At 29.8% G+C, this 12,976-nt stretch overlaps 2 protein-coding genes across 4 annotated transcripts; one reads left to right on the top strand and one right to left on the bottom strand.

The window, feature by feature from the left end:
* Nucleotides 1–5,801: 5,801 nt before the first annotated feature.
* Nucleotides 5,802–10,507, top strand: LOC8269404 (inner membrane protein PPF-1, chloroplastic). The gene is made up of 11 exons (XM_002531316.4): nucleotides 5,802–6,270; nucleotides 6,367–6,477; nucleotides 6,589–6,663; nucleotides 6,785–6,845; nucleotides 7,100–7,173; nucleotides 7,294–7,398; nucleotides 8,204–8,311; nucleotides 8,414–8,517; nucleotides 9,179–9,328; nucleotides 9,403–9,529; nucleotides 10,259–10,507. The coding sequence occupies exons 1-11, from the start codon at nucleotides 5,944–5,946 to the stop codon at nucleotides 10,364–10,366; spliced, it is 1,350 nt and encodes a 449-aa protein (XP_002531362.1). The 5' UTR covers nucleotides 5,802–5,943; the 3' UTR covers nucleotides 10,367–10,507.
* Nucleotides 10,508–10,923: 416 nt separating this feature from the next.
* Nucleotides 10,924–11,929, bottom strand: LOC8267739 (CLAVATA3/ESR (CLE)-related protein 46). Of its 3 annotated transcripts, none has more exons than XM_048378192.1 (3): nucleotides 11,625–11,929; nucleotides 11,369–11,436; nucleotides 10,924–11,269 (listed from the first exon to the last, which is right to left on the bottom strand). In XM_048378192.1, the coding sequence occupies exons 1-3, from the start codon at nucleotides 11,792–11,794 to the stop codon at nucleotides 11,265–11,267; spliced, it is 243 nt and encodes an 80-aa protein (XP_048234149.1). In that variant the 5' UTR covers nucleotides 11,795–11,929; the 3' UTR covers nucleotides 10,924–11,264. The 3 variants fall into 3 exon arrangements, with proteins under 3 accessions (XP_048234149.1, XP_025015246.1, XP_025015245.1); XM_025159478.2 differs by having other exon boundaries at nucleotides 11,671–11,929; XM_025159477.2 differs by having other exon boundaries at nucleotides 10,924–11,436; nucleotides 11,671–11,929.
* Nucleotides 11,930–12,976: the final 1,047 nt, after the last annotated feature.

Below are 12,976 nucleotides of genomic sequence, written 5' to 3'. Positions count from 1 at the left end.
AAATTGTGACAAATAAAAATATTTTATTGTTAAAAAGTTTTTATTTGCAAGAATTTAACAATTTACACTCCAATCAGCTATCATTATCGTATTGTACCTGTTCGATAATATAAGTTTAGAACTTAATAATTCATAATTTTGTTATTTGACTGTCAAAATTTATTATATCAATAATTTTTTAAACCACGATTTGATGATTAAATTACGAAAATTAGAAATTGTTAAGTTTTAAACTCATGTTATCAAAACTCATGTTATCGTAGTCTCTCAAACTAATGATGTAACTAAAGTTTCTTATACCTACATAGATTGAAGCAAAGTTGGTGTCTGTAATACATTCAACCTAAGTATGTTCATAACAATTACTATTGCTAAATTAATATAATGGTTAACTAACAATAATAACTGAAACTAATAAAGATATAAAGGTAAAGAAATTATTTATTAAATAAATAAATAACAAAAATCATACAAAAGTAAAAAGACTAAACTAAACTTTTATGAAAACTAGTCTAACATATTTAACCCAATGATCATAGTATTAAATAGAAAGACATAAAATAATATATGTGATACGGACATGACTAGCTTGTGCCACACCCGTTTTCAATGTTGATGTCTTCACCAAGTATCGTTCACCTAATCAAGCAAAGAAACTCTAACTCCCAATATGATAATAATGTATGATCGAAGTAAAGATGGTTAAATCCTTATTTATCGAAACATTTTAACAACAAAATATATTTTTTTGTTACGATTTATAATCATATACCTCTCTCATACTTAAAATTATAAAATAATGAAACTACATGATAATTTCTTAATGTATCATTTATTTTATTACATATGAATTTTTAATAGAATTATAGTATTTGGTAATGCTATATATAGTATATGAATTTCTGCAACAATCGAATTTTATTGATTTTAAGTAAATTTAGTTCAATTTTTTTTAAATGCTCTTCAAATAATATGTTGTAATTTAAATATTTCTTACTTAAACAATTTTAGAAAAGAGAGAGAGAGAGAGACAAGATATTTGAATTAATTATATTTTATCATAATAATAAAAAAAATTATAAGTTCATAATTTATTTAAAGATCCGTATAAAATTGATGCAACTTGATTTAGTTATAACTGATTTTATGAATTTAATTTAATAGAGTTTCAAATAAATTTTTATCTATACTAAATATACTTAATTTAAATTTAAAAATAAACTTTATAAAATTTTATAAAACTCATTGTATATAAAAAATAATAGTGTGTTCGAAGTAAATGAAAATTCCCTAAAAACAATATGCATTCAATTCATGGAATTATTTATAACTAAATTAATTTCTATTAAATTTGATGAAATCGTAAAAGAAAATTATAAATTTATGAATATTTTTATTATGAAAAGGATATTATCAATTCAAATATTTTGTTTCTCTCATTTCTTTTTTTCTTTTTCTTTATCTCTCGTTTCCCTTTTAACTCTCCATAAAAGTACCTAGATTATATATATATATCATGGATTTTTTTTAAAATTAAACTATTAGAATGAATTTTATATTTAGATTAAATATAAAATGCATTGAAAATATATTTTTTATTATTAAATATATTAAACAGTAAAATTTATTTTCATACCGATACTACTGGAAGAATTTCCCTTTGAATAATAGGTACTGTAACTGGTATTCTTGTGATCGCTACTTCTATGAGGTTTCTTTCTTTGCTACAACTAATAAAAATCGTTGTTTTAGACTATGCATATGTAGAAAGCTTATTTTTTTACTAGTAGATTTTGTTTGATCTTTTCTTTTTCTTTCTATAGTGGAGATAGTCGCATGTAATGACAGAAGCACAGCTCTTGCTGAGGATGCATCGATTTTTACTCCAACAGCCTCGGCGGATGATCAGGGCAGTCTCCACTAATTTTTCTTACTTTTATTTACTTTATTTTCATACATATTATGGACTTAGATATTATTGCTTTTCTTATTTGTACTTCCCAAACGGGCTACCCACTTCGTTTTACACTGAGGAGGGTGTATTCTTCAAGTGTGGGGTGGGTAGTTCATTTCTCTTAACTGTGATTCTTTTAGACGTGTCTGAGATAACTATCATTCATGATGTATATTATTTATAGATAAAATAAAATCCACATAAAATTTCAATAAAACACTGAAAAGCAATCTAGATTTTGCAAAATAAACTTCCTCGTCAGAAAGAACAAACACAAAATCCCCTACAAAAGGCAAATAGAAGTTGCCGAGCGGGGAACAAGCCCATTACGAATGGAATTTTTGGATTTTCGCTGAACTGCGTAAAAGAAAACATAAAAATAATTAAGAACATAGGTTGTCAAATTTGAGTTTCCAAAAATATATTATTTCCCTAAAAAGATTATGAAAGTACGTTGGATTAGCTTTTATTGACCGGTTTTCGTTGGTTTTTATTGATTTATATTAGGTCTATTTTAGCTGGTTGGTTTTAGCTTATATTTTATTTAGTCTCTATTAGGATTATGTGCAATTTATATATTTATACAACTTTAAAAATATCAAAATAAAAATATAGAAAACCAATTAAGCATGTAAAAAAAGCAAAAAAATTAAATTAAATTAAGCATATATGCAGGGTTACTTATGGGTACAAAAAAAAAAACAGATTTAAATTTTGTTATTTAGTATTATTTATTTTCAATTATTTATAACATTTTATTCTCAAATCTACTTTTACCAAGAATATTAATTTGCTCATTTTTTTTTCGAAAAATAATTATCAAAATTTAAAAAGTTAAACGAAAATATACCGAACCATCCTTACTAAACTTTCATTTGGTTTATCTTTAGTTTTTATTGGTTCTTCTTGGATTGATGTTGGTTTATGTTTAATTTTAATCAGTTTTTGTTAGTTTTATATTTATTTTCAAAAAAGGACACAATTTTAAAACAACATAAATAAAAATAAATAACAAAACTCAACTATCATTTATAAACAGAAAAAAATGGAGGTAGAATGCAATAAATCGTTTATTTCATTATATAATGACAATATCCCCTATTTTATCGCATTGCCAGTAATCCTTCTGCAAGAAGAGAAGATGGATGATTTTAGTAATCTCCAAAGTAGTTTAACTGAAAAGGCATGTTAAAGTCAACCGGTTTCCTAAAACCCATGCCACTCTTTCCTTGGGAAAACATTACGAATTAAAGGTCCCAATTTTTTCAATGCATTCTCAGTTTCCCTTCCCCATTAAAAGTTCTTGTACATACTTTTAGACCATTAAAATTTTACGAAATTTTGATATTTTGGCTAATTTTTCAAAAATTATCAATTTAGCTGTAATTTAATCAATTGAATGTAATTTCAACCCAATTAAATCGTTTATCAAAATTAAATAATAAAAATAGTGACATGGATGATAATAGAAAAATAAAAAATTTAAATTGAAAAATCCTGATGTCACACTATTTATACACATTGTTTAATTTTAAATTCTTATCTCTTAAATGGCATCTATATTACTATTCATGTTGTTTAATTTTGATCAGTAATTCAATTTGACTAAAATTACACTCAATTGACCAAATCATAGCTAAATTGAATTAAAAAAAATGACAAATTAATAAATTTTCACAAAAAATTAAATTGTTTAAGCTATTAGGCCTTTTCAATATCATTACACATACTAAAAGGTATCTTGGAAAGGAGGCTTGCACAAAATTTAACTAAACCGATCAAATTGAATCCATCCAATCCAATTGAAATAAAATAATTTGATTTCAAATATTATGGATTGGTTTTAATTTTTAAAATCAAATAAAAAAATATAGGTGTAGTTGATATGTCTAAGTTAGTATATGCAAGTGCACGAACTGTTCCTATAATAAAACGGTAAATTCTCCACGAGGTTGATCTCTCGAGAAACTATGAAGCTATTTATTATATAGATTAATTATCAACATAAAACAATAAAACTAAATCTAAGCACTCTAAACCAATATTTAAAAAAAATAATATTAATAAAGCAAAGTATAATAAACTATAAAATAAATATGCAATAGTATGATGTATGAAAACTATATGCTAAAGACAATATTTAATCTAGCCATTTACTTAGTAATCCCCTTATTTTACTTTAAGTCTATATCTAATGAATGAAACGATATGTGTATTTTTCTTTAATTATTCAAGCTAATGATGCAATTAAAATTTTTTCTACCAACATAGATTGAAGCAAAAATGGTGTCTCTAATACATTCAACTTAAATATTTTTATAATAATTATTATCATTAAATTAATATGATAGTTAACTAAAAATAACAACGGAAGCTAATAAAGATATGAAGGTGAAGAAATCATTCATCAAATAAATAATAACAAAATTCATACATAAGTAAAAAAGTTAAAATAACAATAAAATAAAAGCTCCCATGAAATCCAGAATTCTTCAAGTAGAAAGATAATTGGTCCTCGCTCTCCACTTATTGAAAAGCTTATTAGATTTTAAAAAAAGAAAAAAAAAACTAAAACTAAAGTATTATGGAAGAACTGTAGAAAATATTGCATAGACAAAAATGATGGATAAATTTAGATGGAAGATGTAGCAAAGATAAGAAATCTCTCCTCCTATTTTAGAGCTAGGTTTGTAGAGATATATATAGAGAGAAGAGTCATCCACCAATATAAATCTATTTAATATATAAGACTATAAGTGTCTTTTTCTCCACTAAATATTATCCCATAAATAACTACTAATATAAATCATAATAATTATACAAAATAACTAAATGTCCCTCAGATAAATAGTAGAATTGGGTAAGCGCAGCAAATAGCAATCCATTCATTTTAATCTCGGGCATTGATACGAACATGTCCAATTAAGCTATTTGTTAAGTTTTTTTTTTTTTTTATTTGCTAATATTACCTGAAAATAAATGATTAAGGTTAAGTGATGTAAAGTACATATTTTTACTATATATATAAAAAATATATCATTAAAGCTCTAAAATATCATACATAATTATATATAATATAGATCTATCAGTGGTTAAATTTAAAAATATAAAGAACTAATAAATACCAAAACCGAGTTAAATATTGAATAAAAATAACTTTTTATTATTTTTTTTAATTTTAATATATTAGTATAGAATATAGTAATGAATCATACTTCTATGACATTGACATGGTAATTTTATTTTATATTTATATTTTCTTAGAATTTCTAGTTTATTATGATTTTTTTACAAAATAAAAGAAAATATTTTTTAGTTTAATAAAACTATGTATTTATCACAAATAACTGTATAGTTAATTTATAAAATTTTAATTTATTTTCATATTTGATTATATATAATTTTTTGATTTTTTAAAAATACTATTATTATATAAACTTATTAAATAATATAAACTGATCAAATTAATTATTCAAAATCAAAATTAAACAATTAATTTAGATAAATTTTATAATTATTTAGTTTGAATAGACCTACCAAATTGGTTTGGTAAAATTCTTTTTATAACCATACTATGAACACATTACTAATATTTTAACAGGGCAACCCCTTTAAAAAGATAATTTTACATACAATAAAATTAAATAAAATATTTAATTTTAGGACGGATTTACATGTTTCAGTTTCCACTATTCGTGTTTTAAATTCAGCTAAAATGACCTAATAGTCCTCTGCCCGTTAACATGAATCTCAACGATTGGCTAATAAACGCGCGTTCCGGAACTTTTGGTGGTTAATAATTTTGCTCCGTCATACGAAAAAGAAAAAATAAAAGAAAAAAGATAATATTTATTATTTCTTTCATACTCCACTGAGAAAAAAAAAAACAAAGAAAAGAAAAACCTCATCTCCACCACAACCTCTAACTATCTCTGATGAAGTCCTAACCTTGAAAATCCTTAATCACTCTCTATCTCTCCCTTTTTCCCATGGCCAAAACCCTAATTTCATCTCCATCATTCATTGGCGCACCTCTCCCTTCTTCTTCTTCACGCCATGGGCTCCAACACTCATTACTCCCTAGCCGTAGATTCATTTCAACAACTAAAGTCAAGTTCAGTTTACATGAAATTCCTCCAATTACTCATTTAGATTCAGTTGACTTCAATTCTATTGTTAGTAGAGCTGAAAGCCTTCTCTACACCCTCGCTGATGCTGCTGTTGCCGTTGACTCCTCTGCTGCTACTGATACAGCTGTTCAGAAAAATAATGGTTGGTTTGGTTTTATCTCCGAAGGCATGGAATTTGTCCTCAAGGTAAATCAGTTTAACCAATAATAAGTGTTTTCTTCTTCTTCTTCTTTTTCAAGAAAAAGATAAAATAATTCTTTTTGTTCTAAAATTTGTGTTCAGGTGTTGAAGGATGGGTTATCATCTGTACACGTGCCTTATTCTTATGGTTTTGCTATTATTTTACTCACTGTTATTGTCAAAATTGCTACTCTCCCTTTGACCAAGCAACAAGTGAGCTTTTACTTTCATATTGTTTGGAAAATTCTAATAATACAACAATTCGATTTAAATTGTTTGATAAAATTTAAATTGGAAATGCCTCTCTGTTGCTAATTTATGAAGGTGGAATCGACATTGGCTATGCAAAACCTTCAACCAAAGATAAAAGCGATTCAACAAAGATATGCAGGCAATCAGGTGTGGCACATTTGAACTTGTATTGATTATATTGAATAATTTACGACTGAGCTCAAGCACATGTGTTTTCGATTAAATTCAATCCTTTGTGAGTAATTAGGTCCTTTTATTCCCTTTCTAGGAGAGAATACAACTTGAGACATCACGATTATATAGACAGGCTGGAGTTAATCCATTAGCAGGTAATCGCAATTTATTTCATACTTATCATTTTAATTTTTTATTGATTAATTAGTTATAAGGCAGGTATAATTAATGATCTTGCTATTGTTTTCTTTTCCTATTTTGATTGATTAGTTATGCTACAGATGTCTCATGCCATATTATATATCATCCATATGTGTTTACTGCATTTTCTATTTCTCCAATTTCTTTTACATCTACTATCCATGCAATGCTCTTTAAGATGGTAATGCTTGATAGTGTCTCATTCCAGGTTGTTTTCCAACTTTGGCCACAATACCTGTCTGGATAGGTCTTTATCAAGCTCTTTCAAATGTTGCGAATGAGGTAATTAAGAAGTTGATTTCATCATCTTTTATATGATGATGGATATGTGAATTCGTGTGTTCTAATGACAAACATATTGGCTACTGCTGATAATTGCAAACATCTTTTTCTTCTTTGAAGGGACTTTTGACAGAAGGTTTCTTTTGGATTCCTTCTTTGGGTGGGCCAACTACAATTGCAGCTCGACAAAGTGGATCAGGCATTTCTTGGCTATTTCCTTTTGTGGTAATAAGAATTTTTCTTTTCAGATCATGAAATAACTTTTCATTCTTCTAAGTTGATTTATGCTAAACATTTGAGTTCTTCATAGTTTTGACATGTTCATGAGTCCATGTAACTTCATGCTTCAAGTGAATCACATATCTAAAAACTTGGACGAAGTATTGGAGTATAATTAACATGAATTTTGCATGTGGATTATATCAATCATGATTATCTTTGAAATCACCTTAATTTAGTTGGTGGTTCATTTTCTGCTTACATGGTATTCTGCAAGATACTTTAGAAGGATAGTTATGCTTGATTCCTGCAATAGTTTTTGGCTGATATCAACTTTGTCTAAAGAAATGAGGGGAGTGACAGGTTATATGTCCTTCCCAGTTTCATCTGGGGTTGCAGTACTGCACTAATTGTTATCTTTGAGAGGTAATTCTGATGTTATGCACTATAGAAATCTCAAAATAAAGGAGGCACTTTGGATTTAATGGATTTCCTTCTCTCTGTCTTAGAAGTAGAGCAGGATAATGTGTTTTTTGTCATGTTTCCATATTATATTTCAATGGAGGTGTTAAGCTCCCTTTATACTAGGAGAAGGATACTCTGTATTTTCTTTCTCAATAAAGTCCCTTTTCAATATTTTTTTTTCTTTTGGTCATTAAATGTACATTTGGTCGTCTATATGTTTTCTACCAAATAGGAAATTGGATAGGTTTTCTTAACATCAGTTTACTGTTAATAAGGTATTGCATGGTTATATTTCTTTCACAAGTTTGTGTGCTATTTTGGGTAATCTAATATATGCATCATGCAGGATGGCCATCCACCATTGGGCTGGTATGACACTGCAGCTTACCTGGTTTTACCTGTACTCCTTGTTGTTTCTCAGTATGTGTCAATGGAGATAATGAAACCTCCCCAGGTAGAAAAGGACTTATATCTTAATTGTGCTTTTACCTTTATATAATTAATTTTTGACCTGGATTGTGAAGCTCTGATTTTCTTTTGGTTCATTTTATAACAGACGGATGATCCAGCTCAAAAGAACACACTTCTTGTTTTCAAGTTTCTTCCTCTCATGATTGGTTACTTTTCCTTGTCTGTCCCATCAGGATTATCCATTTACTGGTTGGTTTCTAATCAGCAATCATTGACTTAATTGAATTCTATCCATGTGTTGCCTTGATGAAACTAATTTCAGGTCTTAACTGGGTGTATATTTCTCGAAGTATTTGAATGCTTGGCAGTCTGTTTTTCCTTTTCTTAAAAAAATTTAGGGGAGTGCAAGAAATCATGGGCAGTTCTTCAATTTATGATGTTATGCAATCAATAGTGTTCTCTGACATTATACTGTGGAATTCATCACCAGAAGTAATATATGATACATTTGGGGCAATTCTATTGCCTATAATCCATATTTAACTTTCTGATTACGTATCTGACAGATTATGAAAAATATTGATCCCAGAAACATGCTTAGTGGTGTATTGCCTTTTTATGCATTTTTTCAGTTTTTATTACATGTTTGTCATTTCCTCTAAATGTGATCTTCATTCCTGCATAAAATATAACCTTTGGTGTGGTTTTGGGTGATTTATTTGTTAGGTTCTCCCCTGGTAAATGCAACACCTCAGCATTTGCTTGAGGAAGTGAAACTTGCACAGAACTTTATAAATTTTAGCAGAGTCTTAGGGGTGTCTTAAAAGAAAAAAAAAAAAAGCCTGTAAATGTGCATAGGTGCATTCTTCTTTTATTGATTAATCTGTTAAATCAATCATGTGTCTTTTAGGTTTGTAAACAATGTTCTGAGCACAGCCCAACAGGTGTGGTTACGCAAATTAGGTGGTGCAAAGCCTGTGGTTGATCAGAATGCAAGTGGAATCATCACTGCAGGACGTGCAAAACGATCAGCCTCACAGCCGCAACGAGGTGGAGATAGGTGATCATTCTTCTTGAACTTATCTCGTTGCAGCTGCCTCAAAAGTGTCTAATAAACAAAGATGTGGTTGACAGGTTCAGGCAGTTAAAGGAAGAAGAAAAGAGGAAGAAATTGGGCAAGGCACTACCAGATGATGAGGCTCAGGCTCTGGATTCTGCCTCTGATTCTGATGAGGAATCTGATGAAGAGACTAAGGCCAAGGTAAATCCTAGATTCTAGTTCTTGGGATTGTTGAATTTGATAAAAAGATGGATCGTATTGACTATCGCCCTTAAGTTCATAGTTTTGTGATCACTGGCCGTTAATGGGATGGAAATAGGACATAGTACGCTGTGTTTCATTTGTTGCAGCCAGTGGGTTCCACTGTTCCACCATGGACCAAAATGACCTTTACTGTGAAATTAAATAGCAATGGAGTATGGTTGAGTTCTTTTGACTGTGTGGTTATATGTGCTTTTTCAAGCATGTTCAGCTGCGGAACATTCTTTATTTGTAACTCTTTCCTGTGATAAAGTGAAGTCTGCAGTTTCCAAATCCATTATGAACTTATGTAAGATTGAAAAAAGAAGCATCCATTACAGAACATTGGAAAACATCAATACATCAACAAAAGCATGTAAATTTTCTGGTTGTGTTTGCATTAAAATTAAGTTTAGCAAGTACTCAGAGATTCTAATTATATCTTTTAAAACTTGAAGTAAGCAAAGACTGAATAATCACCATAGTTATAAACAATTCTAAAGTTTCAATACAGTGGACGAGATTTACATATCTTGACTGATCTTTTATGCTTTTTGTTATAGAACACTATCACTGTCAATGTTTATAGACCCTATTGTACTTGTGCTTGGATAAGTAAGCGTTACTTTTATTACTATGTAGAATCATGTTAAGTTTTCTAGTTTAGAACTAATGCAAAACTCTTGACAGGGTGAGGAAGTTCTAGAGGAAGCATATGCTTCTAGTTCAAGCAAACAGGTTCCAGATATTTCTCGCCCAAAAAGAAGCAAGCGATCAAAGAGAAAGCGTGCTGTATAAAAGACTTTATACTGATCTGATGATTGTAGTTCTCGGTGAGTTCTGTATATCTCAACAAAATGTATTTTAGTTGATATATAGTGCCATTTTTATCTTGGCTCATTCAATTGAAAATCAATTAAATCTTGGAGTTTTGCCTAATTATAAACCCTCGATTCCACATGTTAAACAAAGCGTTGCCTTGCTGTCATGACAGCAGTGGTTTCGTAGAAACATTTAATTTGACTACATTGTTAGTACCATAGGAATAAATAGGTTTTATAGGCGATCCTGTAATTTTCACACGGCATATATGTTTTTATTATTTTAATGCTTTTTGGTATGAAAAATTCATCAATGCTTGGTTTGATTCACGGAAACACATTGAAGATTAAAGTGCTTCATTTGTGTGAAAATGTTCAAGAGTCAAAAAGGAGGTTAATCTTAAAGTGTCTTTTCACCTTCACATTTTATCGGGACCAACTGGAATGAAATTACTTATATGAGTGACACGTGCCTATCTCCATTAACAGGAAGTAAGCCAAGTAATCAACCCGCCAAAATCTCAAAAATAATGATAAAAATAATAATAACTCCTGTTTGTATTTCTATTAGAATTCTTTGGCTAAAAAATGAACGCAGTTCAAGAAAAGAAAGGAAAATAGAGAAACAAAAATATGCAGTTTCTTGACATATTGGTCTCAGATGTAGGAATCTTCAAATAAGTTTCACTTTTGCACAAGCACAAATTCCTCAGGATCAGGATTTCCAACCTAAACGAATACATCTGATATTCTACTTCAAGGGATGGACTGTGTTTAGTGCGGAAGAAGCGCATTAGTTGATTTATTGCTTGGTTGGTGGATTGTGATTTCCTACTGGATTGGGCCCAGATGGACTTTTGTGAACCTTCTTCCCTTCAGCCTGGTTTATATCATTGAATAGATGCAGGTGTAGGTATAAACCATCCGTACTAAGATGATTAGAAATGTAAACCGGAATTTGGGAGATTGAATTCCTTACCCAGGACGGCAAGAGGTTTGCCTTGCGTGATCTTAAGCTTGGTTGTGCAGGCTTGAGCTTGAATTGAACTGTGGTAGCAAAAGAAACATAAGATTCGTGTTAGAAGTTAGTGAGGATTTAGGAGAGTTTGTTGAATTCCATTTTTTTTTCTCCCTGCATCTTTAGCATGCATGAAATACTACCTCATAGTTGAGAACTTGGTGACTACACTGTTATTTAGTGAGTGGATATACAGAGAGGAGATTACCTTACTTACCTAGAGAATATACAATAATAGGAAAGAGTGCAGGGGCATGACTTGCCTGATTCTGTAGCTGGAACCTTGATTTGGGTGGAGAAATGGTGTAGATAAGCCACAAGCAGCAGGCATACTAGGAGAAGATGGATAAGGGTTTTCCTACTCATCTTAGGCATGAGATGGTTCATATCAAGTAAATAGAGAAATCTTCACATTATGGTGGCTTACACAAGCAAGTGTGAAGCACTTTTATCTGATGCTTATTTGATAATCATAGCGAAACTTGAATAAAATGTAGAAATTGTTTGTTAAAGGTGCTTTGGAATCCTATGCCATTATATTGCTGAACCGATAAGATCATGAATCTGGCTTTTCTCTTCATTGTGAGTTGACTTCTTATTTGTTATCATTGCTTAGTTATCATTGCATCCATCATAATTTTCTTTTGAAGTACTTACTATTATTGTCTTTTTGAGTGCTTGGAGCCATGCCCGTAGGCATTAGCGTGGGGACCCGCCAATGCATATTGGCCATTTGTGTTGTTTAAATGACAAAAATATTGTCTTTGTATTTGTTTTCGGAATTGCATTTTACTGTTTCCTTATGGTCCTAATGGAACTGGCATGCACGGTTCACATATTTTATACATCAAGTTGCTTGTTCGTTTTATGCCTTTGGCAAATTTTTTTCTTATTTGACAAGACTTATAGTGTAGAAGTTGACCAGCCTGGAAGAACTCAACCGGCAAACGTTTTCCACTATGGTACAGTTCCTTAAAGCGATTTTGTCTCTTATTGTATGTTTTCTAGTAACATAGCCTGTCAATTGAATGCTCTGAATCTGCATATCTTAACCATTACCTAAGGCCATAGCTCGGAGGTAATGGATTTCTCTAACTGCTTGGTTCCGTAGTTTTGTTCTGGGCATCTTCAATGGTAACTGTATTTCTAGGTTATGATTGATCTGTGCTTTGTCTTTTCACCATTAATGAGCCTGTATCAGGTCACCATTCACTGATTTACGAAGTGAAAAAAAAGTTTCCATATAAATTTCTTCTTTATGTGCTGTTCATATAAAATGTCGAAGCTGTATCATGTACTAAATCATCATACTGATATGCATTTTGCCGTTTAGAGTTGAATTTGTTATTTAATTGATGCGGCTTCAGTTCTTTAAATGATACGTTTATTGTTTTTGGTTAAAATTTATTTGCAAATAAATCTTTACATTTGATGTATTAAATAGTAATGCAATTCATTCAAATGAAATGGGCTTTAAGTTTTAAATAAATTACAATTAAAAGAATTATTTATGGAGAAGATATAAGAGAGGAAAAAATAAGATAAAAGTAAGATAGTAAAAACAAAAGA

Source organism: Ricinus communis, chromosome 8 (genome assembly GCF_019578655.1).
Source record: "Ricinus communis isolate WT05 ecotype wild-type chromosome 8, ASM1957865v1, whole genome shotgun sequence".
Taxonomy (NCBI): domain Eukaryota; kingdom Viridiplantae; phylum Streptophyta; class Magnoliopsida; order Malpighiales; family Euphorbiaceae; genus Ricinus; species Ricinus communis.
This window is presented reverse-complemented; position numbering and strand designations above follow the sequence as displayed.

Coding starts and splice junctions, on each gene's coding strand:
- LOC8267739 (XM_025159477.2), bottom strand. CDS start 11,794: ATGAACCATCTCATGCCTAAGATGAGTAGGAAAACCCTTATCCATCTT. Junction 11,437..11,670: donor GGTTCCAGCTACAGAATCAG/GCAAGTCATGCC, acceptor TTGCTACCACAG/TTCAATTCAAGCTCAAGCCT.
- LOC8269404 (XM_002531316.4), top strand. CDS start 5,944: ATGGCCAAAACCCTAATTTCATCTCCATCATTCATTGGCGCACCTCTC. Junction 8,312..8,413: donor AGATAATGAAACCTCCCCAG/GTAGAAAAGGAC, acceptor ATTTTATAACAG/ACGGATGATCCAGCTCAAAA. Junction 9,329..9,402: donor CCGCAACGAGGTGGAGATAG/GTGATCATTCTT, acceptor TGTGGTTGACAG/GTTCAGGCAGTTAAAGGAAG.